The 27671-nt window shown below is 36.9% G+C and overlaps 1 protein-coding gene across 4 annotated transcripts in view; it reads left to right on the plus strand.

Moving 5' to 3' along the window:
- The window catches only part of trps1 (trichorhinophalangeal syndrome I), a 131315-nt gene that overhangs the window by 12608 nt on the left and 91036 nt on the right, over positions 1 to 27671 (plus strand). For all 4 annotated transcript variants that reach the window (XM_032580776.1, XM_032580775.1, XM_032580778.1 and 1 more), the window contains exon 2: positions 13814 to 14232. In XM_032580776.1, coding sequence (XP_032436667.1) covers positions 14220 to 14232 — 13 coding nt within the window. In that variant the 5' untranslated portion in view covers positions 13814 to 14219. The remainder of the gene's footprint in view (positions 1 to 13813; positions 14233 to 27671) is intronic.

The following is a 27671-nucleotide window of genomic DNA, read 5'->3' on the forward strand; positions in this document are numbered from 1 at the left end:
TTCACAAATAGCCAGTCTGGATTGTTGTTTATGTTATTCATTTTATGTAGCCTTCGCTGGCTGCTCGGTAACCAGGAGGAATAAAAAGGAGAAAGCGCAGGGAGATATGACACCTTTTTAAGTTGGCTGTGCTCTTGACTGACATTATTACCCAAATCTGAAGGAGTCAGCGAGACGGCTTTACCCAAGTGCAAAAGCACAGCGGACTCTTTCACCTGTGCTCTGCAGGATGACGCTGGGATGGCTTAGTTTTTTCCTTTTTGATACCGCAAAATAATTCTGCAGGAGCAGCTTTGGGCTTAAGGGGCTGCCGCCCTGAAGACAGTTTGAGCTGATGCCCTTAGGGCTTCACTTCAAACCACACAAACTTTAAAAGGGCCTGGACTCGTCTTCTGTTAGAGCAGTATAGAGTTCTTTGTGCGTTAAGCTGCCATCATTGGACTACCACTGTGGGTATTAGTGCTATGTTGTTTAAATGATGAAAAGGAAAAGGTTTTTAACTATCGTTGGTTAAAGTCATGGGACGTTATTTGTTGTTGCTTATGCTTTAACACTAAACTAAAACAGATTTGTACTAGCTTATCATTTGTAAATCAGTGAAAATTTCTTTTTTAATTTCAAATTTTAATGGTGTTTTGAAGCTTCATGCTTATAAACTTAATGTTTATAGCTTTATTTTTTAATGTTGCTCAAGCAGAACAAAACATTGGGTCAGAGAAAATAAAATGAATGTTGGGAATTGTGCTTGCATTGAAAAATCTTGATTGAAATAACATTAAGGAATTTTAAAGATAATTTATTTTCAAATTAAATCTTCAGAGAACCAGGGAACGATTATGGTACCATAAATGTGCTACATACACAACCACATTTATGGCAAATGGATGATAATTTCAATCTACTCAGCCTCAAGACTTTTGAATAGACTTCTTTTTGTCTCAAATATAGTCAGTGAGACTTTTTTTGTCTGATTTTTTTCTCAAGATTCTCTATTTTGCTTCTAAGCCACCACTGTCTTGGCTTACCAATATCAATTTTAGCCACTTTTGATTTCTAAGGAGTGTTACTTTATTACAGCATACATCATAGCTATTTATTAGATTTTGTTTATAAAATAATTTTTCAAAATAACTGCTTTGCAAATTGTAATATTTATGAGAATCTCAGACATGCTGTTCAATTGTTTTATTGATTTATTACTATATGTAAGCATCAGTTTCTGTTTGTATTCGCTGTAGAGTAAGTAGACCCTTCAATAACTTCTAAAGCTTCCACAACTATAAGTCCTGTCAGTGAGACCTTTTAGTACTTCAACATGGGAGGTTTACTTGTATGACAAAAGATAGGATTTTCATCTTCTGACCAGTTAATTGTAGCCAGTCTAGAACAAAAAAAGAAAATCAGAAAAGTATAAAGTCAATTTTCCTTCGTTGAAGAATTACTAGTCTTGAAAAGTCTTGGATATCCACGGAAGCGGCTTCGTTTTTTCATGGACCAGAGAATATGAAAAAAGAGAAGACATAGAAATGAACTAGAGAAGATAAAATTCTGGTTTTCTAAAGAATAAATTACTTGGAACAACCAGAGTTGAACATATGGAGACTGTGCTTACGAGTAGCACCAGTTAATTTTGGTCCAGCCACCAAGACACTTGAGTTGCCAACTTTTTCACAGGCAGAATGTAGATGCTGAGAACCACCAAATAAAATGCTGTCAGTGTCGTGTGAATCTTTGACATCATTCTGTCTTTTTGTAGCTTTGATTTGACAAGAAGACAATAAAAATACTCAGCCTTCCCTTGAAAAAAAGTCTGCTTTAGTGATCTAAATTATGGACTTGTTACTCAGGTTAGAATAAAGTTCAACCTTGTGATTATTTACGACATAAAATCTTTAGAACACATTATTTTTTAAGACGACCTCTATTTTATGTTGTCTTAGTTTTGTTTTCAAAACTTGATTATGCTTAAAATATCATTAAAACTTTTAAAAACTTTTTTAATTTAGACATTAAAAATGGGCTTAAAATCTGGATAATTTGACTGGGACTAGAATAGCTCTGTTGATGTCATTTCTGTCTGTAAATTTAAAAAATTTTGGAATAAATCCAAAACAAGGAAGCTACTTTAAAAAAAACAAAAGACACGCCAATCTGATGGCCAGAGACGATAGCAAATTTTGTTACTTGGCTCTGATCAGTAATTCACAGATCAAATACTGCAACAATTATTATATGCATCATAGCTAATATCTTCAACTACTTTTTATTTTGTAATAATAGTGGCAATATGTTCAGACTGTTTAGATTTGTGATTACTAAATAGTTTTGTAAAAGTCTGAATGTTACAGCTTTGTTCAACCTTTAACTATAGAGATGTACTCCTGCGTTATTTATCTACAATTCTCTTTAAAAACTTCCCCAAGTACTTTGATGGAGCTGATTCATCAGAATTCATTCAAGGAACATCTGAGAGACTTTTAGAGATCAGTTAAATGTGTTTGCATCAGCATGTTTCCTCTCGTGAGATATGAAAGATTTTGATGGTCAGCATGTTTTTTTTTTTTTTAAAGAATAACATTTTAAAGAGGAAGTTTCCCTCCATCATAAATAGTACAATTGCTTAACACTCCAGCACTCCCATTCATTGGACCTTACGAGAGATATTCATGTGTTTTTTGAGAAAATGTAGTAGTGTTTTCCCCAATAAGTTACTAACTGCATGTATTAATCATTTCTCCTTCGTGTGTGTGTGGAAAAAAAGTGGATACAGGAATTGATGGATGATGGGGGAAGAGAGGTGGTTCTTTTTTTTTTGAAATGGAAATTGAAGGGGGACACACATCTGGGGGTCTTTCAGACCTTTGTGGCAAGAGACGAAGAGGTGGGTGTCAGAGGCCCACAGTCAGAAGTGTGTGTGGGTTGCTTGGGAGGGTGTTGGTGGGGGAAGAATGGACAGATAGACAGAAGAGGAAAGGATATCTTTTCATCTCTTGTAAGGTAGAAAGGCGGAGATAAGAAAAAAAAAAGCCTCCAGAGAGATTCTGGGTCAGCGTACGGCTGCGAGGAATGGAGGAACTGATTGAGTGCGGAAAAAGAAAATGGTACGAAAGCACATTAAGTGAAACAAGAAGCTGGAATGGACATGAGGATGGATTACATGTGAAGGAAAATCAGAGTGGAAATAGGGTGAGAAAATAATGGCTGGAGCGATGGATGCGTAACAGAAGGATACACCTATTTGCATAAAGAGGAGGAGGAGGAGGGAAAGTGGGGAGAGAAAAGGGAGCAAAAGATCACTTGCTATGGTTGAAAACTTTACGGCTGACAGTTAAATTTACCTCAGCTCTATGTGGGTGTGTGTGCGTGTGTGGGAGTGTGTGTTGCACTGGGTGAGAAAGCCCAGTGGGGGGCATGGCATTTGTTCAACAACATGGCTTTTGGGCTTTTTTATTGCTTTACACACACATTGTCTTCTTCCCTTTATTTAGAGGCTGATTTGATCTAATATGAAAAGTATTCTCTCTCTTATTTTAGATTAGGTTAAGCAAAGTGAATGAACTTTTGTTTGACTGCGCGCACGGTTTTCTAGAAAGTCATGAAACATTTTGAGATTGTAGAGGTTCAGGAAAATATACTTTGCATAAATTGATAAAAGCATTCTTTGTTTTGTTTTTAAGGATATCTTCAGGAGTAGTTTTTCTTGAAGTGAAATTATTGAAATTATTTCACCAGGAAGCTGCTTTGTTAGGAATGGTGAAATCAAAATGTTCTTGAACATTTTTTTATTGATTACACTACAGTTGCATGACAGTATATAGGGCTTTAACGATTCATCAAATGATTCAAGTACCTCGGTTATTAAAATTCCTTGAGGCAAATTATCTACCTTGAGGATCCATTAAATTTAGTTTTACTATTTAGCACACGGTGTTCCCGCCAGATAATTATTTGTGTTGCGCAACACTCTCACTTCCGCTAGAGTTGACAACTGCTACGTGCTATTGGCATAACGTAGGGTGACCAAACGTCCCCTTTTCCCTGAATATGTCCACTTTCCATGTTCTGTCCAAGGCATCCAAGGGGATTTCACAGATTGATAAAAGTTTCTGGGGTTTTATCATTTTTGAAGGGAACAAAATAGATCTATAAATTGATGCGGAATGAATGGGAAAACAAGAGCCCTTTTCCCAGCCTGCCTAGTGGGTGTTTTTGAATGAATGCCGGCAAAGTGTGTGGCGGGTGTATGTACACAGGTGAAGCGGAGACACAGATATGGAACACAGCGGGCTGCATTTTAGCGCTGATGCTTAGCGCAGGTGTAGCTTTATGAACGAAACAAAATAAATTTTCTAACTTCACAGTCGCAACAAATGGGTGGCAAATACACTGTGGTGTGTACATAGCTGGGATATGTGTTTCTGTGTATGGAAAAGGTGACAAAGATTTCTTCTCTTACATGGACACAAACGCTATAAATGGCTGTGCAAAGTGAGACCTTGTCTACAATACTGACAAGGTATTGTAGACAGAATATGAATAAAAACTGGAGATTTATTTTATTTAAAAATATTTCTGTCTGCTTTTTATTTTTATTATTGCATTGAATATCATTCCAGGCTTTTGTATATTTTTTGTCCAGGTTGACTTAAAACATGAGCTATTATTGTTACATATTCATTTCTAAAAGAAGAGTAATTGCTAAGGATGAACAGATATGGAAATTTCTAAATATGTAAATATCTACTAATGGTATTACCAATATTTTAATACCAATATTTTATCTTTTTTTCCATTTGATTACTCAGTCATCAGAAAAATCAGATTACTTCATTACTAAAATAATAATTGACAACAGCAGTATGGAACAACAATTTATCTTAAAAAGTACATAAAGTTATAAAGCAGGATTTAAGAGTTTTATAGAATCTAAACATTATCTTGAAAAATACTAAGACTGTGCCAGTGGTACATTTTATGAATGGCATGAAATGTGGAGGAAGTTAGATGACCTGAAACCATTGATTATACAATAATACAAGCTTCTGCAATTGTATTCAAACTCACTAAAGGTAATCTTGTAGATTATCTTCAGTTTTGCACTGTGACACTGTGATGTACTCCATGTAACAGTCACTTACAGCTCACAATATGCTTGATGTTCACCATTGTATTTAGAAGTGTTCAGAAAAATCATCTGGTGATCTGAATAGGCCGATTTTTACTTGACCAGTATTGACCGAACACTGGATCTTCAGATGCTTAAAATCCGGTACTAAGTTGTTCTCACAGCAACACTCCTCAGTATGGATGCTGCTACAGAGAGAAGACAACTCAAAGTTGACTATTTTTAGTGTCAGGTGCATTAAATTAACTGAGAAGGAACACAGAAGTGTAAGAAGCCATTTAAAACTAAACAGCTTTCTGCGTCATGGCAAGACATATTTGCTGTTTATTAATGGTAAGAAGGAACAAGAGTGAGCAAGACTTTTTACAGGTAACTGAAAGGCTAAAGGGCATAGAACAAAGTTGCTCTGTTTTGTCCTTGCAAGCTTTCAGCCTCTGTTTTGGAAATCAGAAAGTTTTTCATTCTCTTAGAATTACATACAAACTGCAGTTTTAGTAATATTAGTCACTCTTACTCCTAAACTAAAGTGAAATGTTATCTCTTGTTGCTATTAATGTTTTGTTTATGGGTTTGCTCTTACATAAATAAATGTAAATGATAAATGTATAAATGATGCTAGAAATAAGTATTTGAAATTATGGTAAATGTAATGCAGAAAATGATACCAGAGTCAAGAAATAATACTAACACAATTATTGTAATCAGTTTACCTCTGATAGAATTACATTATAGTTTGAATGTTGTCACTGATTTACTAGCAGAAGCAACTCAATTTATTAATGATTGTGAACTGATTTATGAACTGTGAGAAACTGACTGTAAAAGGCACTGCATACTTTTATTAAAAGTATACATGTTAAAGAAGAATGGTATCAGTGATTCCCTCTGCTTTCAGGCTATAAAATGCTTCGTTAAAACTTAAGGTGAGTCACCCTGAAAATATGATCATATTTGGCTTTAAATTTGGATTCAAATCCAGTTTTTGTACAAAGTCTGACAACTTTCTCCATGTTGATTCCCGATAGTGCTTCCCTTGGCTGGCGTGCAGATAGACCGGCTTTGGAAAGCAGCATAATGTCAACATTGTGGGTTTGAAATGTTCCGTTGTGTGTGTCTGCAGGTGTGTATGTGCATCTGAAGTTTGTCCAGACTATTTTCCCATAGGGCCTTGCTCTTGCAGGAAACGTCTTTGCTGTAAGGAGTGGAACTTGTGTGTTGGTCAGTAAGTGTAGAGCCTGTTTTGGTGTATAAATCTGTTTGAATGTGTGAATGTCCACTTGTGTGCAGGCGTGCGGGTGTGTGTGTGTGTGTGTGTGTGTGTGCTCGTCATTCACTGACGTAATGTTTGAGCTTACCCAGACATTGACAAACCACACTGTGACAAATACACACACACACACACGTACAGTGTTGTGTGCACGTGTCCTGAAAATCATCAGTGATTTCTGGCAGCTGGTTTGATGTGTGTCTCAGTTCGTTTTCCGTTTCTTTTGGGGAGGAAAAGACAAGCAAAGCAAGAGTCAACAATCAACATGTTGATTTATGCAGCTACTAGTTCTTTCCATTACGCCTACCACCACCACGGAAGCAGAGTTTGTTCTCCATTATTTTTGATGTATGAGAGCCTTAGCTGTGTAGCGCAAGGTCAGAATCAACAGTCAAGAGTTGATTTATGCAGCTCTTGGTTCCCTACTGCTATCGTACATCAGGGCAGGATATTAACACTGTTCACAAGGCAAAAGTGGCTACTCTTTTGACTGTGGTTGGTGAGTTTGTCCCCTCTACCAGCCACAGCAACCGTAATGAGTTGGTTATTGTCTTCCAGTGACTTCTGAAGTGTAGCAGCAACTTTTGGCAAGCAGCGTCAAAACCTCCCATTTGTAGGTCACAAACTGTAAATCTTCGATTAATGCTCGTGTGTGCGCAACATGTCTCAGTGAACAAATTCTCAAAGAATTTCATTTCTCATTTTGATGATTGTGACAGCAAGTTTAATTCTGTTCCCTGCTGCACAAATATTTTCTGGCAGCAAATATTTAACAGTAAATGAGGAACTAAATTTTTAAAATTATTTTTCTTCATAGAAAAAAGTTGTTCAGGATGAAGTCATACTTGTCTTTCAAATATTCATGTAAATCAGTCCTGCTCACACATCAGAATTGATTATGGGGCTGCACAAGGATTGGTCTTGCACCTGTATGTTTGTCACAATATATTTTTATGCTTCTAAAAGGCAATATTTTTAAACAGAGAATACATTCTGCTGATGTTGTACACAATAGTACTGAATTTGAATCAACTCAAATGGACTGATTTGCATTACCAAGGAACTTATAGTGCCATGGAAAGGTAATTACCCAAAAGCCCTGGAGGTTATCAAGATTTTTTTGTTCTTTTTTGGGAAAATGTGAAACTGTTTTTTGTTCATTTTGGTCAGTAACATTGACACCCAACTGTGCGAAATATATAATTAATAAAATTTATTTAAATTCTTGATTAAAATACATGCTGAATGTTTTTCATTGTCTCTTATCTTGGCACCTCTGCCTTTGTGAAGTAATTCTGCTCAGATGAGTCGCAAAAATATCTTGACTATATGTGTTCTCACAAGTATTTGAAAGAAAGCATTCCTAAAATAATCCCTGTAGTCGCAGCCCACAGGAAAAAGCAAACTCATGTAAAGCACTTTGAGACACTCCAAAGACACATATTATGGGAAAAAGTCAGTGTCTCCATAACATGCACGTGTCTCACTGTCAGGACACCACTTAAAAGCTCTGGGCGTTGCTTGCAGCAGTGAATAGAGACCACTCCCTCAGCTTTCACTTAAGCAGCTGAAAGATCTGGTTGATCAAGGTTGCTGAAAGACGTATATAGAAGAGCAAAGCAGCCCCGACACAATGCTTTCTTTTCTCATAACAAACATGATAAAGGAGTTTCTGTTTTGATCCATTGTTTATCTCTGCAAGTGGATTTTTACCAGGTGGAACGCCTTATCAGCAAACCAGTTTGCACAGTGTGAAGATTAAAGAATTATGTTTAAAAACATTTGTTCAAATTCTGGTTATGCTCCTTATTTTCTGCTGACATGCCTGTTTTTTACTCATAAGGAGCTATACTGTCTATCTTGAATTTACGCTAAAATAAAACAAATAATTTGATCAATGTTGCTATTGCATGGCAGAAACCCCCATAAATCTCTCTCATTAATCTGATCAAAGCAGCTGATATCCATCATGCTTGGGCGGCTGGGTAGCCTTATCGGTGTTTTGGTGTACTTTGATTTCATAGCTGAAACAAACCTACTAGGAATTGGAATTACTCCGCTCATTTTGTAAGAAAGTGAGTGGTAAATGGTTTTGACATGGACATCAGCAGTTAATGTCAGCTGCTCTTCAAATACACTCAGAGGGGTCCATTTTTCTGACATGTCATCCTCTGGGAACCATTAGCATCTTCTGTCAGAGGTAAAACTGTATTACTTCATTGTTTTCCTCTTCCATCAATGTATCTGACAGGAAATTGCTTTAATTGAGTTTTCACTTGTGTATTCAGATTGGCATCATACATGGCAAGGTAGATGCAGAGCAGAAGTTTGGTTAGTTTGATAAATATGAATGAACTTTTTGATGAGCAGACATTGGGAGAGATTTTCATATAGCTTTCCTTTTTAAGAGTGCTTGTATATGCCTTTAAGATTTATATTTTTGTAAGCATTTCTCTCCTGTTATTCCAAATTGTTCTGTTGTTGAAAAAATTGAAGGATGCATTGACATGCAATTTAGGGAATTTAAGTATTTACAAGGCGCTTTTAGCCCCTGTGAAATAGGCGTAGGACATTTTTAGATTATCATGGTATGAGATCTGTGTGAGTTTGAACAGTTTCACAATATTAAGTACGTATGACTATATTAAAGGTGTGTGGTAATCGCTTTTATTTAAATCGGACAAACAAAAAATTAACCATCATGGTTATTGCTGCTATTCTGACTTGTACAAAAGTATTAGACACCCACTAAATTTAGTAGTAGTTTTTAAGTAAATATTTTTATAGTGCAGAATGATGTACTATCATCAAACCTACATGTGGATTATAACAATCTGATATTTGCTGGTTAATTAGCTGGACTACCTGCTCCAGTAGCCAAATGGCAGTAGGCTATCTAAAAGATTTTCAAAATATCCAAATGTCTTTTTCTTACAAGCTTGGGGAGCACAGTAGCCACCTATCAGCCAGCTCGCCTGCAGTGCTCAGCAACAACAAGGAGAAAAGTATTGTTTTACTCCGTGATTCTTACAACCGCAGAAAACTCGAGTCACTCTAAAATTTGTCTGGTAAATTGTTTCAAGTGTTTTTAATGAGATTCCAGACAAAGTCTGAGATACATTATGATCTAATCATTATTTTTTTTTTAAATTAATAATTTTAACCTACTCACTTGCCATCAGAATTTTTTTCTGAGTTTGCAAAGCTTTCTCAATTTCTCTTTAAGAACTATAAATAAAACCCTTCAAAATATTTTGATCTGAGCTTTCCTGACTGGCCCTTAGTTAATTGTATTAAAAGCGGAGGCACCATTTTACTGTGTGTGGGGGAAGGACTACTGTAAAACAGGGTTTTGATATTAAATTTAAACAAGATCAATGAGTAAGGCATTTATATTAAATTGCTTACATAATCTCATATTAAAAATGTGTATTTTAGCATTAGTAATTGCAGACAGCCAGTGTGTTTGTGTGACTGTAGGCCCGTATGTCTGAGGTTTCTTTTTTCCTTTAGAAACAATCTCACTGAAAGTATGGTAGTATGATCTGTCATTGCTTTGGTATGGTGTATTCATTGGCCAGAAATATATTGGAATTTTGAGTTTCAGGTTGCCTGGTCACTGGTCAGTTTGTTACAACTTTGAATTGTTTAACAGTTGATTTCTCTGTGCATCTCTGTCTGAAATGGCTTCTCCTCCAGGCAAATTATTGTAATTGATGAAATGAAGAGCGCTAGCTGAAAAACAGGTGCTAGTATTACACCTGTATGCTGGCAAATTGATGTGTATATGGAATGTTTTTAATCTTTAGCAAGACTTCTTGATCCCTCAGATCTCATTAAGGAAGTTGCTTTTTAAATACATTTGAGCTATGAACACATGTATGGTACATCTGCTGCTTTTTCCAGCTGCCAGAGCTGATCCGAGCTTCTTCCTTACAAATAAACTCCATAAATAGAAAAAAAATAAAAGCAAATCCAAACAAGGAAATTACTAAAGTAATCCGTTTCAGATGGAATAGTTGAGTATGAAACAATGTGCCCTCTGTGCTTTAATTGGTGGAACATGAAGCTTAAACTTTGTCTACATAACATCTAAAAACTCAGCAAGACACATCAAAAAGCCCTTTCAGGAACGATCATTTTCCCAAGTACAAAGTGGAGGTTGGGATCGGAAAGACGAGGAAAAAAACAAGCATAATTAGTTTGACCACCATGTCATTTGAAATGGCATTAGCAATAACAAATCAGAAAACAATAAAAGATGAGAACAAAGATAAATTAAACGTATTACGTTTCATGGTTAAAGCGACTGAGAACGAATCTAAGCCATGTGTGTATCGTTCTCAGTTCTCATATATGTACATATGTGTATTTCATGGGCAGCAAAGTAGCTCAGCATGTGTGGGTATGTGCTTATATACACATCTGTGTGTGTGTGTGTGCTGTGAGCTAGCCGAGACTTGCTGAGTGGGTGTTTGTGTGTAATCATCTACGTCAGGCCGTCATGAATGGTGTGTTTGAGACAGAGCGGAGTGTGGAGTTCCTTGGGCTGGACCAAATTGGAAACAGAAAAACAAACATTCCCTAGGAACCCCTGCTCTCCACCTACCCCCGCCTGCCTCCGTCTGCTGGCTAGTGGCGCAGTCCAACCTGTCTGGAACAATGTAATGTTCTATAGTCAGACTGGACCACACACGTCCTTCAAGGGGGAGTCGGAGGTGGTGATGGTGGTTGGTGGGGGGGTCTTAGCCGCAGTGACAGTTGGGAAAGCAGACAGAAGAAGCATTTGAAAATGACAGGGAGCATCGCTGATGGATTGATAGGACAGACGGCTCGAGTGGAAAACTGAGACAGGGAAGTAGGAGTTATACTGGGAGGGAGGTTAAAGTAGCTGGGGATGAAAAAAAAGCGAGATAAGTCTTTGTGGAGAAAATAAAGAAAACACACAATGTGGAATAAAGCACAGTGAGGCAGCGAATGACAGTGATTAAATCAAATGACTAAGCAGGAGCTCGATTGAGTCAGAACTCCGCAAGGAAAAATATTTAGTTACGCTCCCTCCTTCCAATAAAGAAAGCCTTTCTCTCTCCTCTCTTTTCCTGTTGTTCTACTAATCAGTAAGTAGCTGGCCTGTTTTCTTCTCTCTCGCTCTCTGCTTTCCCTCACAGCCAAAAAAAAAAAAAAACATTCTTACTTTCTCGCAGCTCTAATAGCTAATACTATTATGTGGTCAGACTTGAAACAACAGGAAGCATGTATGTGTGTGGATGTGTGCGTGTGTAGCTTCAGAGTCAGGATATTACAGCCTGGAGAAATCGGCAGAATGTAATCCTTTGTGGTTGTAATTTTGTATTATAAGCTGATGTTTGATTTGTTTAAATTGCTTAAAGGTTATCCGAGGACGCGGGACATTTAAAGAAATCTTTATTTATTCCAAAACCATGTTTTTTTTTAAATTTTTTACTCCTCTTAAAACTATGACTGTTTTAAGATGGGAGGGTATAAAAATGACTCATAATTTCAGTTATGAGTCATAATGTTCAGATTTCCCTTTTTCACATAAAAACAGTCCATTTTCAGTGTGTTCTTTTTCTATTTGTGGTGCAAACAAAGTTAGAGCTACATGTGGAAGTGGCAAGGAGCAAAGGTAACTCGGAGTGGGGATTGCAGGATGAGAATACTATTCATTTTCATCTCTTTCAGATCTAGTGTTGCATAATTGATGTATAGTAAGCTTCAAACAATAGACAGGGCTCTTTAATTCTGGATGTGCGTATGTTTAAAAATTTGTCTAACCCACCGGTGATATCCAGAATACTGCAATGCAAAAGTAAAACATTTTACAACCACAAATTTCAGTGTATTGGACTTTTATTTTCTAGACCAAACCAAAGTAGCACGTAATTGTGAAGTGGATGGAAAAGAATATGTAGTCCCTTTACTTGGATACACATAAATAAAATCAAGTGCAGATGTTCTGTGAATTGATGGGAACATTAGTGAACAAATAGCATCACAAAGACCAAGGAAAACAACAGACTGGTCAAGGAGGAAGTTGTGGATAAGTTCATAGCAGGGTTTAAAAAAAATACCATTTCAAATTGTGTACATGTCACAGAACACTGATCAATCCAACAATTGAAATTTAAAAATAGTATAGCAGAGCTGTAAACCTGCTCTGCTATATATCCTCCTATGTTTAGTAGGATGGACAATGGCCATCCTACTAAACGGGAGACTGCTAATTAGAGAAGCAGAAAAATCTGGCCTTGAAGGAAGAGTTTGCAAGTAAAAAGCTGAAATTACGAGAAATGACGGTAGGTAATTTGGCCAGGTGATGTTAAACTGCCAAAGCAAAAACAATGCAGATCACCCTAACACACTACCTCTACTGTGAAAGGCAGCGGTGGCAGCACCATGCTTACCTTCAGCAGGATGGTGATACTAGAAGGAAATCATTGAGTCTGCAGCTCTGAGACTTGTTCTTTTAACAGTGGGATCTTAACCATACTGCAAGAGCTACAATTCATTAGCTTAATTCAAAGTATATTCAGGTATATTCATTGGGAATGTCCTAGTCAAAGTCCTGATGTAAATCCAAAGGACATATTTTTTGGCAAGATTGGCACACAAACACACACATACACTCAGTCTATATACTTTTACAGTTTTATTTGTGGTGGTAACTGAACAATGCACACCTTTACACATGCTATCTCCAACAGTCCAAAAAATATTTGGCTGACAATAGAAGCTGGGTGGATGGAAACCAGCAGGCGCCAAAGAGTGAGGTGGGACTGAGAGGAGGAGAGAGAGGGGAGTGGCGCAAACAGAGAGGGTGGGATGATTTTTTTTTTGCGGTTGGGGCAACAAAAGACGGGAGCCGAGAATCGAAGAGTCTGTGTTTTTAATGCTAGAATTACAGAATAAAGGAAATGTAATTGTCAGCGGTCACGGCCACTGGAAATTTGATATGGAAATCCCAGGAAATTACTCATTAATGACCTCCTTGTTCAGACTCATGGAACAATCAATATTGAAATGGAGTTGGTAATAGTCGTAGAGAAAGTGAGACGCTGGATCCTGTTGCGACTGAATGCTGCTGCAGGCTGTTTGTTTCGTCCCCCATCAATTTTTCTGCACCACTCTCTATACTGAATGTTGTTTTAATTCCAAAGTGCTTCACCTGATTGTGCATGTAATTTGCTGGAACATTCCCTTTCCATTTATACAGCTACACTTAAGTAAATTCACATTTTATCATTTAAATAATAAAAATTCTTTCTAAACTGAAGTTATTACATTTCTAGGTCTTAGATGTGTTCTTTATAATAAATGTCAGAATGAAATAAATTAAAGGCCTTAGCCTTTGTTTTCAATTGTCAAATTTTCTCTAAAAGTTTTGTTTTATACTTTTCCAGGCTAAGGCAACAACTCTGACTGAAGACCTAAAAGCAGGACAGCATTTGTCACCCAGACTCGAGCTGACCAGGAACAAAACTGCGATGACGCGCAGTTAAGCAGAAGAGGGGCTGCAGCTCTGGACCAAACGTAGCTGATGCTTGTCCCAGTGAAGGACCTTTTTAAACACCAGGCAAAGAAACTGAACCATTTTTACTCTGACAATTGTGGACCTCTGAGGACCAAAAGAGATGGAGTGATACCAGTTTGGGTCCGACGTCTGGTTTCTGCTTTCCATTACTTTGTTTTGGAGTAACAGAGGAACCGTGCAGAAGTGCTGTGCTGCCGGACAGACTCGTGTAATCAAGCTGGTTCAACAAAACTGATGCCAAAGCCAGGAGTCAGCTATGATGTTTTGATAACCTAATGACCAGCAAAGGTAAGATTTGTTTAATTCAGCTCCGTTAAAATTACTCAAAAGGAGTCCACAGCTAAAACCGAAAGGAGTTATTTTACCAGAAGATACAGAAGTACCTACATACTTATTGACACTGCTGGTAAAGATGGATAAAAATTTCTAAAACAAAACAATGTTTATTGTAGTTGCAAAACTGAAAAATATAGAAAAACACTGTCATCAATTTAAGTATGTTTATTTATTGAAAAAGCATATCCAACATTAAGAAATAATTTTTCTGATGTTGGTAACACATTATTCTTGATTTTTGGGGAGGTCTTCAAATTGGGAAAGACTGGAGAACATGTCATTTATTTTGGTCAGATTTATGTTAACCTGAGTCTGGAAATACTCCATATACTGTATGTACAGTTCATTAGGTATATTAAGAAAGAAAATGTAAGGGAAAAGAAATATGTCTACAGAGTTGCAACGTTTTTCAGTGTGAAAATATTCCACTGCAATAAACAAAATTATTTCAGAACATCTCACACTCTGCTGACTCTTTCAGATATTTTGTTTCCCAATTACAAAATAATACAGAACTTAAAAAAATATACAAAGTTACTAGTTTGTCAAATTCTATGCATTTATATATGTTATGTTTTAAACTAGCTACAATTTTATTTCAGTTTAAACTGTTAAAAGAACATATTTCTCTAAACTTTAGTTTTCTATGTCTTATATTCTTATGAAAATATCAGTTTAGACTCTCATAAAATAAACATATTTATTAGCAACAGGGATATAGATTGTGTTTGTGTTGTGTAAGCATTTTTCCATTGGAATTTTTATTTTTGATTTGGCAAATACAAGTTATTTTTTTAAAGCTTTACAAAACAACTATTTAGATAATTTATAAAAAATGAAGGAAACTTGGGTTTCCTCTCAGAGCTTTATTGATTTGTGGACCAACATTGCTTCCTGCTCAGCAACCTTAGCTGATTGTTCACATCAGCTACGTTTTTTATGCTGAGTAGCAAAGCATGATGACAAACCTGTCATACTCATACCGTTGGGGGAAGTGACTGTGCATTGCATCTAAATGCTCCATGTGTGCTGGGTTTCAGTAATATTTGCCCATGATGAGGGAAAACTGTTACTGTACAGCTTGAATGAGTAGAAATCACGTCCATGAATAGTTGAAGAATGTCTGACATATGTCAGAATAACTGACTCAGTCAAACATTACCTGCTCCTCCATCATGTCCATGCTGGTGCATTCCAGTTCAGTAAGCCCCATTAGCAGAGCTCATTAGTTCCTCACAATGGAAAATTAGAGAGAATATCTTTATCAGCTACTTGGCCAACGCTAAATCTGTAAGTAAAGGTTATGAGCGTGAAGTAGACTAAATCTGTTTGATGTTATAGATTAAATTATGTCGATGAACTATGTCATATCTTATAACATAGTTTGGTGATAATAAGCCCGTAAAATAATCGTGTAACTTTTTGTGTTATTTGGTGACATTTTAAACCCTGTTTACGTTAATTTTGCTGCTTTCTTTTTGTGACATGCAGTCAAGAATGCACTGCAAGCTGTTATACTACAGGAAATGCAAGTGCATTCAGTGGAGGTTATTATGTAAGTGTGATCACAAGGCTGCAGTGGCTGTGAAGAGGAGTACGTAATTATTGTAGTATCTACTGCTTCTGCAAATTTCATGTACAACTATTCTGATATTTCTAAATACATGGTAAACCTTTATTTTATGTGAGTTTGTGGACGTATACCAACACAACTTTACTTTTTTGGACTTGAAATTATATATTTTAGAAATGGTGTATAGACATTTTGCTAATCTCCTGTTTACTATACAAACATGCGTGTGACAAAAGTAGAAAGGGAAACTCTCCATCAGGTTTGGTATGAGCCACAACCCACCTGGGTTTTGAGATGGATGCCATAGTGGCTTTTGTGCCATTAAAAATATTGTGCTATAAAAAATGCACTAATATAATATTTACATTTAAGAGCATATTTTTAAGCTTAGTTCCTACCCCTTTGTTTACCAGTGTAGGAACTGTTCCTATTTGCCCTTCCTCAACCTCACAGAAAGCGCTGTGATGCCCCACTTTTTCGAAACCTAAGGCTAAGGGCTAAACATGATGGGCAAGTGGTAAAATAGGATTCAGCCTTAAAAGAGTCGTTGAATGGTCTACTGGTTCTATCAAAATGAAAACGCCCACAGTCAGACCAGATGTTTCAGGTGTTTTAGACTAAAAGAAATTGGCTCACGTTTTACATTCACAGTTTTGGTTTTCAGTTTTTCTTTGAACATAATTGTTATTGATGCATCACTCAGCCAGGATGCAATCTTTGCTTGACTGCATCTAACTGGTGATCAATAAGTCAAATGCTTGAAGATCTTTTTTTCCCCTGTTTGTTTATTTCCCTTTAATATTTATGCAGACAACTAAGAGAGCTCGTGTCTCAAACCAGCGGATTCCTGCTGTACTCACACTCTCATCATTTTTTCCCCGACTTTGCAGTTTAAATTAATAACTAGAGACGAACCAGTCGATTGACCAGAGATCGATTAGCAGATCAAAAACCAAAAAAATCAGAATTCTTTTTCAGTTCCTCCACTGGATTAAAATTAAGAAGTCCTACCATTTTTGATCCATCACATCATGAATAATGTGATAATGTAGTTTGAGGCATAAAAGGGGAATTCATTCATTTTCTGTTGGATTCAGAATCATTAACTTAATCAAAGAATGGGCAGTAAATGTTTTCTCTTAAGTGTTATTGATTTTAGAATATATGAATAGAAATGAAAAAAATTAAATAAGTTGACAGGTCAGACCTAAAGGAAGACCAGAAATTGGCATCAGGCAGAAAAAGACAACATTTACACAATGAAATGTTTATCACGAATTTTCATGCAGTTTGACTCCTATTTAATTTTTCCTATTGGTGAGGCATTACGCGACTTTTTAGTTTGTAAAACAATCCGTTAGGTGATCGATTTATGTGATGATTTGATTATTTATCTCCTGTTTCTTTAAAACTGTCTGAATTAACAGTTTGTAGATCTTTTTCTGAATTAATGTCATGATAAATTATTAGTGTTTAAAGTTTGAGTAAACACGGTGCCTGTTTTGCGCCCCTGAGTGAAAGCATGTGTGAGCCTATGATGGAGTTAGTGCTTGTATGTTTTTCATTATGTGGTACGGTGGCTTTGCTTGGTGATGTTTTTCAGTAGGGCGGATTGCTTTGAGCTGCTTGATGCTTTTAGACGTGGTTTTGATTGTGTGTGTCCAACTATGTCTCTGCATGTGAATATGCATGCCTTTAGATGTGGACTGTATATACAGATGTTCACTGATGCGCTCTTGTTTGTGTGTGTGTGTGTCTTGTGGTATTGAATGCTCTTTGATATGTTCCTTTAAGACTTGCTTATAACTTCGGAATGTTGAACAGAGATAATTCAGTCATTCCCACAAAGGAGTTTGACAGTCGTACTACACACAAACACATTAGCATGTTCACTGCTCACAAAGCAGTTTGTGTCTGTGATGTATTTGCCTAGAAATAAATTCTGCCCTTCTGAGTAAGTGGAGCCACAATTGTTTTTTTTCCGCAGTCTTTCTAATTTTCATACCATCGTTTGTGAAGCACATTCATAACGGAGCCCGAAGTTACAAAATGTGTCAGCTTGCAAACGTCAACTACCTGTTGACCTATTTGCACAAAATATGTCAGAGGATAGCTCATTGTGTGCTGGATGATCTCATCTTTTCACAGCTTTGCAGTTGGGGATATCACTTCTAGTTCTCCCACAACCACATATTTTGTGTCAGTGTGTCACTGTGTGTGAGACAAAGCCGTGACCATTTATCATTTTGTACAAAATGCACATGTATTCGTGACCATATTCAACACTTTGAATCCTGTCTGTTTCCCAAAATACTAAACAGCAAACAGTTCTAATTAATTACAGTTAAAGGTTATTAATTATGCAGGCAAAGATTTATAAAGACAGTGTCTTTATAAATCAGTTTCTGATTTGTGTTTAGCTACATCTGCTAAAGACTCCAAAGTAATTATTAATGTTAATTATTGATTGATTAATTATGTAGTGCTTGTGAAAATGATGAACTTCTGGAGAAAAAAAAACGCAAAGTAAGTTTCACACTAGTAGAGAGTAGAGTCAGTTTTCTGATTTTTCTGTTTGCTGCATTGTAAGTGTTGGGGACAACTTCTCAAAACTAAGATTGAATTATGTTTATTAGATTATAGACTTTTAAAAGTTGAAGAAAAAGGGCATCTGTCTTTGCTCAATTTTTCCTCTATGAAGAAAATAATTGCTCAGATTCAGATGGCTTACAGGCAAAACAAGAGTGATGGACTTAGCCTAGTTTGGTTTTTTTAATCATTTGCCTCATTTGTGCAATTTTGGAGAAAATACACATTAAAGTTTATGACACAAATTAGCCTTTAAAGTACATAGGATACATGTACATGCACATGTACATGTTTGGCTTAGTTTAACATTCGCTTCTTGAAAATTGCTTGGATGTGATCTCCATGTCTGTGTTTGCACACATGCTGTCTGCATGTACGCTCTTGTCTGGGTGTGCACAGATTTGGGTGTGTGCTCTTATTTTTGTTTGGTTTGCCCAAAACTTGTGTTGTAGCCAAGAGAACAAGTGTTAACAAGCTCTGCACAGACTGCATTTATTTAATCCATATGCCGGTGATGTATACAGCTGTGAGCTGCTCCTAGTGTGTCTGAGAGGAAAAATCACTCTGCACTTGCAGTGTTGTGCATGCTAGAAAACTACTGCAAAGTCAGCTTGAATGTGACTGCTTATACTGGCGAAAAACTTTTCTTTTTCTTCTGAAATCTAAAGTCTGCTGATGTTTAACACTTATCTGCATGATGTACCTTTGCAGATGTATTCTGTATCAGTATAGCTAACCTTTGTCTGTATATATTTATAATACAGGAAAGCTATGGAAGACCTGTCATCAGAATTTTAATTGTACACTATAGGTTTTAGAATTCCTATATAGTTGATTTGAAAAGACCCAGGCCCTGGCAGCACCAGAGTCACTCCAGACAACTGGGACTGTAGCACAACCAGTAACAGCAGCCAGGCAGCTCGGCAGCAGAACAACCTGCCAAAGCGACAAAGACAGTAGTTGGGAGCCATAAGATGGTTCCAATTGGTAGTTTGCTCACATTCAGGTGCTAACCAAAGCCAAATGCAACTGAGTCAGTCGCCATGCCACACTGAGCTTGTTTGACTGTGTTTCCAGTAGCAAGGCAGTGACAGTAGAAAGAAAGAAGGGAAAACAAAATTCAGAATTGACAGAAAAAAACTAACTACAAAGGCAAGTCTTTAGTCAGTTCTTAGTTGAAATGTGTGCAGTGTTTGTGGAGAGCATACCTAATATTTTCTGTTGATGATATAATTGTTAAAGCGGCTGTCATACTGTTTCTTGTCTTTGTGTTTAGATGTAGATAAGCTTAATATTTTACCATCATATTAGTTTTGCGATAGTAATAAAATTGATGACAAACTAAAATATCATCAGTTAGTATCAAATGTACTCCCTGGTTTGGGTGGTGTCAAACATTGTGAACCAGAGTTTATTGTTTGTCATACTAGTCTTTTGTGTTTGATAACGACGAAGAGGGGATGATTGCCCTACTTGATATGTATGCTGGCATAACTAAAACAAATGTGGTTTGCGCCAAATAAGTGTCAAAAAAGTTGTGTGTATTTGCTGAAGTTAGCGTGCATATTCTACACATACTTAGTCCAGTGATCTACAAGTTAAGTGCACTCTGATAGAGCAAAGGAATAGGCAGAGGCTAGTTTTCTCTTATGTGAATTAGACCAGTGGCTCTCAAACCTCTCAAACCCAAAGGTTTCTTGACTTGCATCTAAGACTTTGGGGTTATAACAAACCATTGTGGGAAGTTTATGGAAGGAAACCCTAAAATGTTGATTCAAGTCATAAAGTGCAAGGTTGAGCTTCTAAAAGCCTAGGAAATGTGTGTAAACTTTAAAATGTGGAGACATAAAAAAATACATCTCTGGCATGTTGTGGTAATTCTACCTTGCCTAAAACAAGAGATGCTTCATCTCATTTAACTTCAGACAATGAGGGAAAAAAAAAAGTTTTGTGTACTTTTATTCAGTGTATGTAAACTTCTGCTTTCAACAATATGATTTTTCTCTATGAATCTTTTTTTGTAAGGTTTCATAATTTTTAAAGAAACAGTGTGAAGCATTTTCTGCATCGCACACAAATTAAGAAAATAAAGTAGGAACCACCTTTTACGGAAAACAGAGTTTTATGTATTTGATAAGCTGGAGAATAATATGTGCAGTTTCTTCCGTTTTCATATGAAAGGAAGTTTCCTTTTCAGCAAGATGAGTCAGCTCTCCCACAGCTCTTTCTCGTGGCATCATATCTTACAGAAGCCACTTGTTTGGTCTTAGCAAATCAATGCTGAGTAAGTCGACCTGAAAAAATCGGACGTTTCTGTCTCCAGCTGCTTTGACTCCCTCGGATCCATTTGACTGCAATAACAAACACTGTTGAATTTGAATCCTGACTTCTTCCAGGGCCAATTGTCTGTAATGGAACATGAAACGTTCCATATTGTTGAGAATATTGGAAGACACGCTGCGCCATTTTCTGCAGGAGGAGAAAAGCAAATTGAGAGATTGGTGGTAAAATATAATTAACTACTGTCAGACAGAAATACAACATAATGGAAGTGTCCTTTCTTTTAAACAGAAAGAAAAGACAGCAATTACTCAACAGTGAAAACACAGAAAGAATGAGATACAAACCTGAATATATATTCATATTTTGATGTGAAGGAGGACTTTAGGAACTCTCCAGACTTTTTAAGAGCTGAATGAAGCCGACATTCAGCTCAAATGCTTAAGAGACATGTAAAATTGCACATTGGGGTGAAAATAGGAGCAAAGTCATATTGTGTGTGACAGGAGACAGCAGATATAAAAAATGGCAAAATGTTTGCCAAAATGTATTTTCAATTCAGGGAAAATCAACATTCAACCTTATACTGTCTGATTTTTGTGGTTATTCTGCAAGTAGTCAGGATGAGTATGGGTTAAGTAAGTTCAGATAAACTCAATTCACCATCTCAGAAACTAAATGCATCAATCCATAAAACCATCCATGGACCAATCCTTCAGATTTATTCCCAATTATTGTTTTCTGTTGACGACAGCAGGTGTCTTCACATTTCTGATCAATTTTCTTTGAACCTTTTACATAACTAAGAGGCTCTACAAATTTTTGCTATTTTACAAGATGAATTTGGTCAATAATAGCCAGTTGGTGATGGATAACATCTTGATGGCACAGCTGTAAAGAAGTGAGATATAGCTTTCTAAATAGGCAAAAATGACATCTCTGATGCAGAATACATCCATGACATGTTTCCCTGCTGTCTAGTAGAGTTGACTTATCACAGCTTCTCTTGGTTATTTTGTTGAAAACCTACTTCTGGACAGAGGAAAATAACTTAACTTTAATGCACATGTGGCCTAGAATGCCTAATGGTTAGGCTTTCCTATGTGTATGTTGATATGTACGTCTGTGTTAATCTCCAGAGCAGTTCCTTGCTATTAGTGCACCACTGAACAAGGCAGCAATTCATCCAGCAGGTTTAACTGTTGGTGTGTGTGTGAGTGTGTGAGGTTGTGTTGCAGCTTTCTATGAGTAGACTGTGTGTTTTTAGGGAATTGTTTCCGTACGCCTGTCTGCACCACATGGCCCAATGTGGAAAAAAAGGCCCCTTTAGGGGTTTGTGTGTATAAGAATGCGTACATGTAGGGGTGTGTGTGTGTGTGTGTGTGTCAGGGACAAATGGAACAAGCCAGAATGTGGGTTGCCCAAAGTGAGGCTAAAAAACAAAAATATATTTTGAAAAAGAAGAAAAAAAATTTATATAGGGGTGATGATGTCTGTCATCTCCCCTTCCTCATTTTATCTTCTTATCTTTTATCTTATTTCTTTATTTTGATCCCAGTTATTTCTCTAATTCCTCTTGTCACTTTCCAATTGTGTCTTTTTTTTTTGTCCTTACTTGTGTAAGGAATTACCAGCCGTAATTTGATATCTTACGTCGATGATCACTTCCTATTTTTCTCCAATTATGGCTTTCTTCTCAGCAATCACTCCTGTCGTTCTCTCGCCATTTAAATCTGTCTTGGGGGCAGAATATTGTCTTCAACGTGGCGAAAATAATCACTTAAATTTTGTCTCCAGTAATCACTTTCTCCTCTCCTCTTGTTTTTCATTTGTCTGTTTTGTTTTTCGCTTGTCGTTTATTTTTTTTCTAATTGGTATAAACCTCTGAGTTGCGGTAATGACTTCTGAGGTTAACGAGCTTCTGCTAACAATCACTCACTCCCTCACTTGCATGCTCACACATGCAAAATACACACAGTTGTGCAACTGAGCACACACTCGCGAGAAAGCGTTCATATCCATGTGCACACAATTCATGGCCAATATAGTTCCAAATAAAAAAAATCTCCTCTTCCTTTAGAAATATTTGACTTCAAAAGATCTTTTAAAACCTGCTTGCACATGTGCCTTTGTAATTACCTTGTCACATCTAATACATAAACCTTGTTGGTTTCAATTTGAAGCTAAACTCCATCTTCAGGGGAAAGGCAGTTAGATGAAGTTGTCTTTTATCAGTGAATTATGCGTTCTGGAATGTTGTGGGACTTTATTCACATGCAGAATAAGATCACTTATTCTCTTTATTGACTGTCCAGTTCTCTTCCATACCTTATTCTGATTAAATTCCATTAATACTGATGGGGATTGTCTCACAGTTATTGGAACACCTGAGAAGTATGTGAACAAAAGCCTTATATCAAATGATGGTTTACGGACTTGATGTGTGGTTGTGAAATAACCCTGGGTCCTTGCAGTAGGAATAACTTTGTAAGCCAATATGTCCTAAATACGTAAGGAATCGATCTATTCTATAAGTTAACACCACTAGTCAACCTGGTGAATGACAGTGGTCAGAAACAGGTGGGGGAGGTGCAGTGCTTCATTACTTCACACTCCATACAGCCAAAAAAAATCTAATGACTCCCTTTGTATTATGAAACTATAACACTGTAAAATCTTGGTATGCCTTGATAATTGGACAGAGACTAATGCTTTGTGCCAATAATTGAGGGGGGCAGTGTAGAAAACTTTAGACAGCAATTATCCCCACAGCATCAAGCTAAAAACAGTTACTCTAAATCTGAGGTGGTACACAATTAGCCTACAGTGTATCCAGGCTCAAAGATAAATTACAAGCAAGGGAATTTTTGCAAACACAATTTTGCAAACAAAAAACATTTAACTTTGATTAAAAAACAAAACAATACAGCAGTTCTTTTGAGTATCAGATTGGCTAGTCGAGGGTAAAGTAGATCAAGCTGAAAATCGACTGTCTCCATTCACTGTTCCATCAATTGTAATGATCAAAAAACATCACCTGTGTTTGAAAACATGGTTTTTCACTTTACACACTCACAAATAAATGTACTGTTCTACGTCTGTGAGCACCAAATTATCATTAAGGAATTAACATGTATACCCCAAGGCACACAGGTATCTATTACATCCTTATCAAAAAATTGGCACATTCAGCAACAGATAAGACTGTGGAAGCATAGCTTTGAGATGGTAAATTCTACTAAGCCGTATTGATGGCTGGAATCTAACTCTAGTCCTTTCTGCAGCATGCTCCGTCTCCCGGTGTGAACTCTGCTTTAATTTGCTCTACTCTTCTCGGACTTGCTCGCCGGTATCTTGATATGGTCTGTGTTCAGCAGTGACTTCTAAACATTTACATTTCTGCTTTCAAGTGCTGTTTATATATGGCTCTTATCTGCTATCTAACACACACGCACACTGAGACGGGGACAGATAGTGAATCAAATCTTTAGTCGCCCTGACAGCAACACTGTTGCTATGTCCATAATAGGACAGGAGAAGAGAGGAAGCATAAAGCAGAAAAAAGCGAAGAGTGCCACATAGACAGAAGGAGGAGGGAGGGCAAGGCAGATAATTTGCCACTAGAGTGTTTTGTGGTGAGGTGAGGCGTGGAACTTTGGTGACTTTAGCACACAGGCTTTTTTGTAGTTCTCTGATCCTCAGTAGGGAAATTTCTTTTTTTCACCTCAGCTCTTTAGGTTGCTGCCCCCGCAACACTACAGCACCCCAGAGACAGGTTGGCCATTACATGTCTTGCTCAAGGGTACTTTAGAAGTTTATAGAAGACAACTTGGGTCTCGGTACTTACTTGGAGTTACTCTGCCACCCTACCCCACTACCCTTTGTTTGGGAACTCAAACGCTACCTTAAAGATGGAAAATCCACCTCGGGGATCAGTTTCCCTCATCTTTACTCAGCAGGGGAAAGACAAGAGACTATATGTTGTTCTGGCTAAGGATGAAGATAAAGCATTAGACTCCCAGATTTCTAAGAAAATCAGTTGGACAAACATTGCAAAAACAAAACAACGGAAAGAATAAAATGCTCATGAATGTGGTATCATTTAAATGCTTCTAAAGAACAATTTGTACCTTTTTTATAGTGTGGTCAACTGCACAGACCAAATAAATCATTTGAAGTTAGCACTTTGGAATTTTAGAAGTTTCTGCGTTTACAGGGCATTGGCTTTTCCATTGTAAATATAGATTTAAGGGCTAGGCAATCAAATTTTCACTGCTGTTCTCCTTTTTTATTTCAGTTGCTACTTTTTACATTGGATCCCCATTGATGGATGTTGGCAAAGTAGGACTAACCCCTTAGGGGCCCCTGGGAAAACAAAATGATCCAGTTTCGATCACATCGCATGGCAAACTGCTGTACACATAAAATCTAATAGACGTGTAAAATCTTCTAGATTTTACGTGTAGACTGAGTAATCATTTTATCTACTCAGGTTAAATTTCTTACAACAGTAAGACATCTTCTGTATGGAAAAACATACATCGGTTTCCCCCATGCTTCTACAAAAACTGACTTCAAAAACCAAAGATTCTGGTTGCATCATCTATAAACTCTGATCTTCGTTTGTTTCCATAGATTTGTAGTTGGGTTAAAGCCAAGTGATTAACTGGGCCATTCTAACTGCTTGATTTTCTTTCTTTAAAACCTTGTGGGTTTCTATTGTCATTCATTATCTGTCCTAAAAATCCGTGGAAGTGACAGTGTACTAGCCACTTGGCTCCAGATTCTGATTAAAACTTTACCACAACATTACATCTGACCCAAATAAGAATATTATATCTTACATATTATACCTTATCTTAAGTAGTGGAGTCTTAGCGGTTGAGTCAATTTTTCTTGTTTTCACGAAAAACTTACACGGTAATTCCACTGCTGAAGCTTTCTGTCACTGGTGTTTCTCTCTCTCTCTCTTTTCTTTTACCCCTTAATACATGCTTCTTGTCTATTACCTAGGTTATAAAAAATCTTTTTTATAGGTCATTAGTTAGTACTAAACCAAATGATCTTATTAATAGAAATGATTAATCTTTTATTAAATACTCACAGGTTCTTGCTTGTAGTTTCTGTCATCATTTGTTGGTATTTGATTTCTGCATATGTATGAACTACTTGACATTAGAGGTGGATGGTATACTGGTGCTAAACACTCGTGTAGTGCAGCACAAGGCAAGTTAGTGTTGAGAGTGATGAGCATGGACACGTTGAACAAAGAAAGTACAGCAAAAGAAGCTGTGGCATATGTATCAGTTGAGGGTGATAACCAAGAAGAACTTGAGCCTAAAAATCGAGCAGTGTCTGTTGTGTGGAAGTGTTTTGGCCTTAAAAGCTTGGATGTCTGTCAAACAATGGTAATTTGCTGTTATATTTATAAATTTCATATTTACATTAGAACAGTTATGCCACGTGATTCATTTATTAGTGCCACCGCCCTGAAAACGGTATCACTTCTACAAAGCTTGTTATATTTTTTTTTGCATGGAAGTGATGGCCACTTTGACAAATTAGCTTTCCTCTGTCAGTAGAAACAGTAGGAAACACACACAGGAATGTATGAAAAGAAGTCACTTGCCAATTTAGAAAAATAATCACTAAGAAAAAATAAGCTCTTTTTCTCTATTGTGTCATGTGTTTTGTTTTTCACATACTTACACATTTTTTGCTTCGTTTTTATCAAATAACTATTGTCATAGTGAAATTTATGGTGTGTTTTCTGCACTTACTGTCAGATTGATATGGTAAAATCCTAGACCTGATAGAGGGTGTAGTATTGTTTTGCCATGATTGTTCACTCAAAACCACCCAAACTGGAAATCATACCACTTATTTCTAACTCAGTTATGTAACACACCAGACAATTGTATTATACTATTCTATTATATTATCAATCTGAGCTTATATATGAGTAAAAAAGTTATAAAAAATCCAAGGATCTTGCTGCTATCTGAAATCACATGAAAGTATGCTCTACTTTCATGAAAAAAACTGAAAGTAGAGCATACAAAGGTAGAGCAAACTTAACTGTAAAGTTTAGTGGAAAAATTCAGCTAGCAGAGCAAAATTTGATGAAGATCCAAAAATTTATTTTGCCTAAATTGACAGGAAAAACTTGATGAATTTCTTTGGACAAACTGAGTTTTCAGAACAATACAGGCTCAGTAGCATCTGCAAAAATGTCTACTCCAGCAGTTTACATCCTTTCTGTTGTGTTCCTTGTACTTCTTGGTTCAGTGGACCAATGTTATTACATTTCCAGCTTTGTTGTAGAAGAGGGCCAAGTAAAGTCTTCCGAAACACAGGCACGTTAGATATGCAATGTCTGGCTCTTTTTAGCCTGATGTGATGGTGTTCAAAGTCAGTTCAAACTTATCTGGCTTAGTTCAAACTCTGTCCAAATGGTGGCTGAGAGTCATTTTTCCCCCATTATTTAGTATGACATAACACCCAGGAATATTAATTCTCTGCTCTCATTTTTAACCCCTGTTTTACTTGAAGTCAAGATCACTCTTGCCATGTTAGACTAACTTTCTGTCGGCAAACCACTGCAAACCTAGTGTGTTTCCTCCAGCTGGCCTGATCTGTCACCTTAACCAACAAAATACTAGGGGTGCACCAATTGAAGTTTTCTGGCCAATTGCAGATTACTTATATTTAAAAGGTCTAACATGCCTATTCTGATTTTGGCCAATATCAAGTTTTTTGTTTGAAATGTCGCTATATATAGCAAGAAAGTTGTTGAGCTTGACAACAGATGGGTCTTCTGCTCATGGGGGAGCAGAAGAGGACAGCGATTAACTTTTAGACCTTTGCTGAGGTAGATGAAATCAGGGGGTAAGTATCAGCCGATCACCGATCTCCCAAAATGAAGGAAATTGGCGCTGATAATTTGACT

Source organism: Xiphophorus hellerii, chromosome 13, assembly GCF_003331165.1.
Source record: "Xiphophorus hellerii strain 12219 chromosome 13, Xiphophorus_hellerii-4.1, whole genome shotgun sequence".
In the NCBI taxonomy this organism is placed as follows: Eukaryota; Metazoa; Chordata; class Actinopteri; order Cyprinodontiformes; family Poeciliidae; genus Xiphophorus; species Xiphophorus hellerii.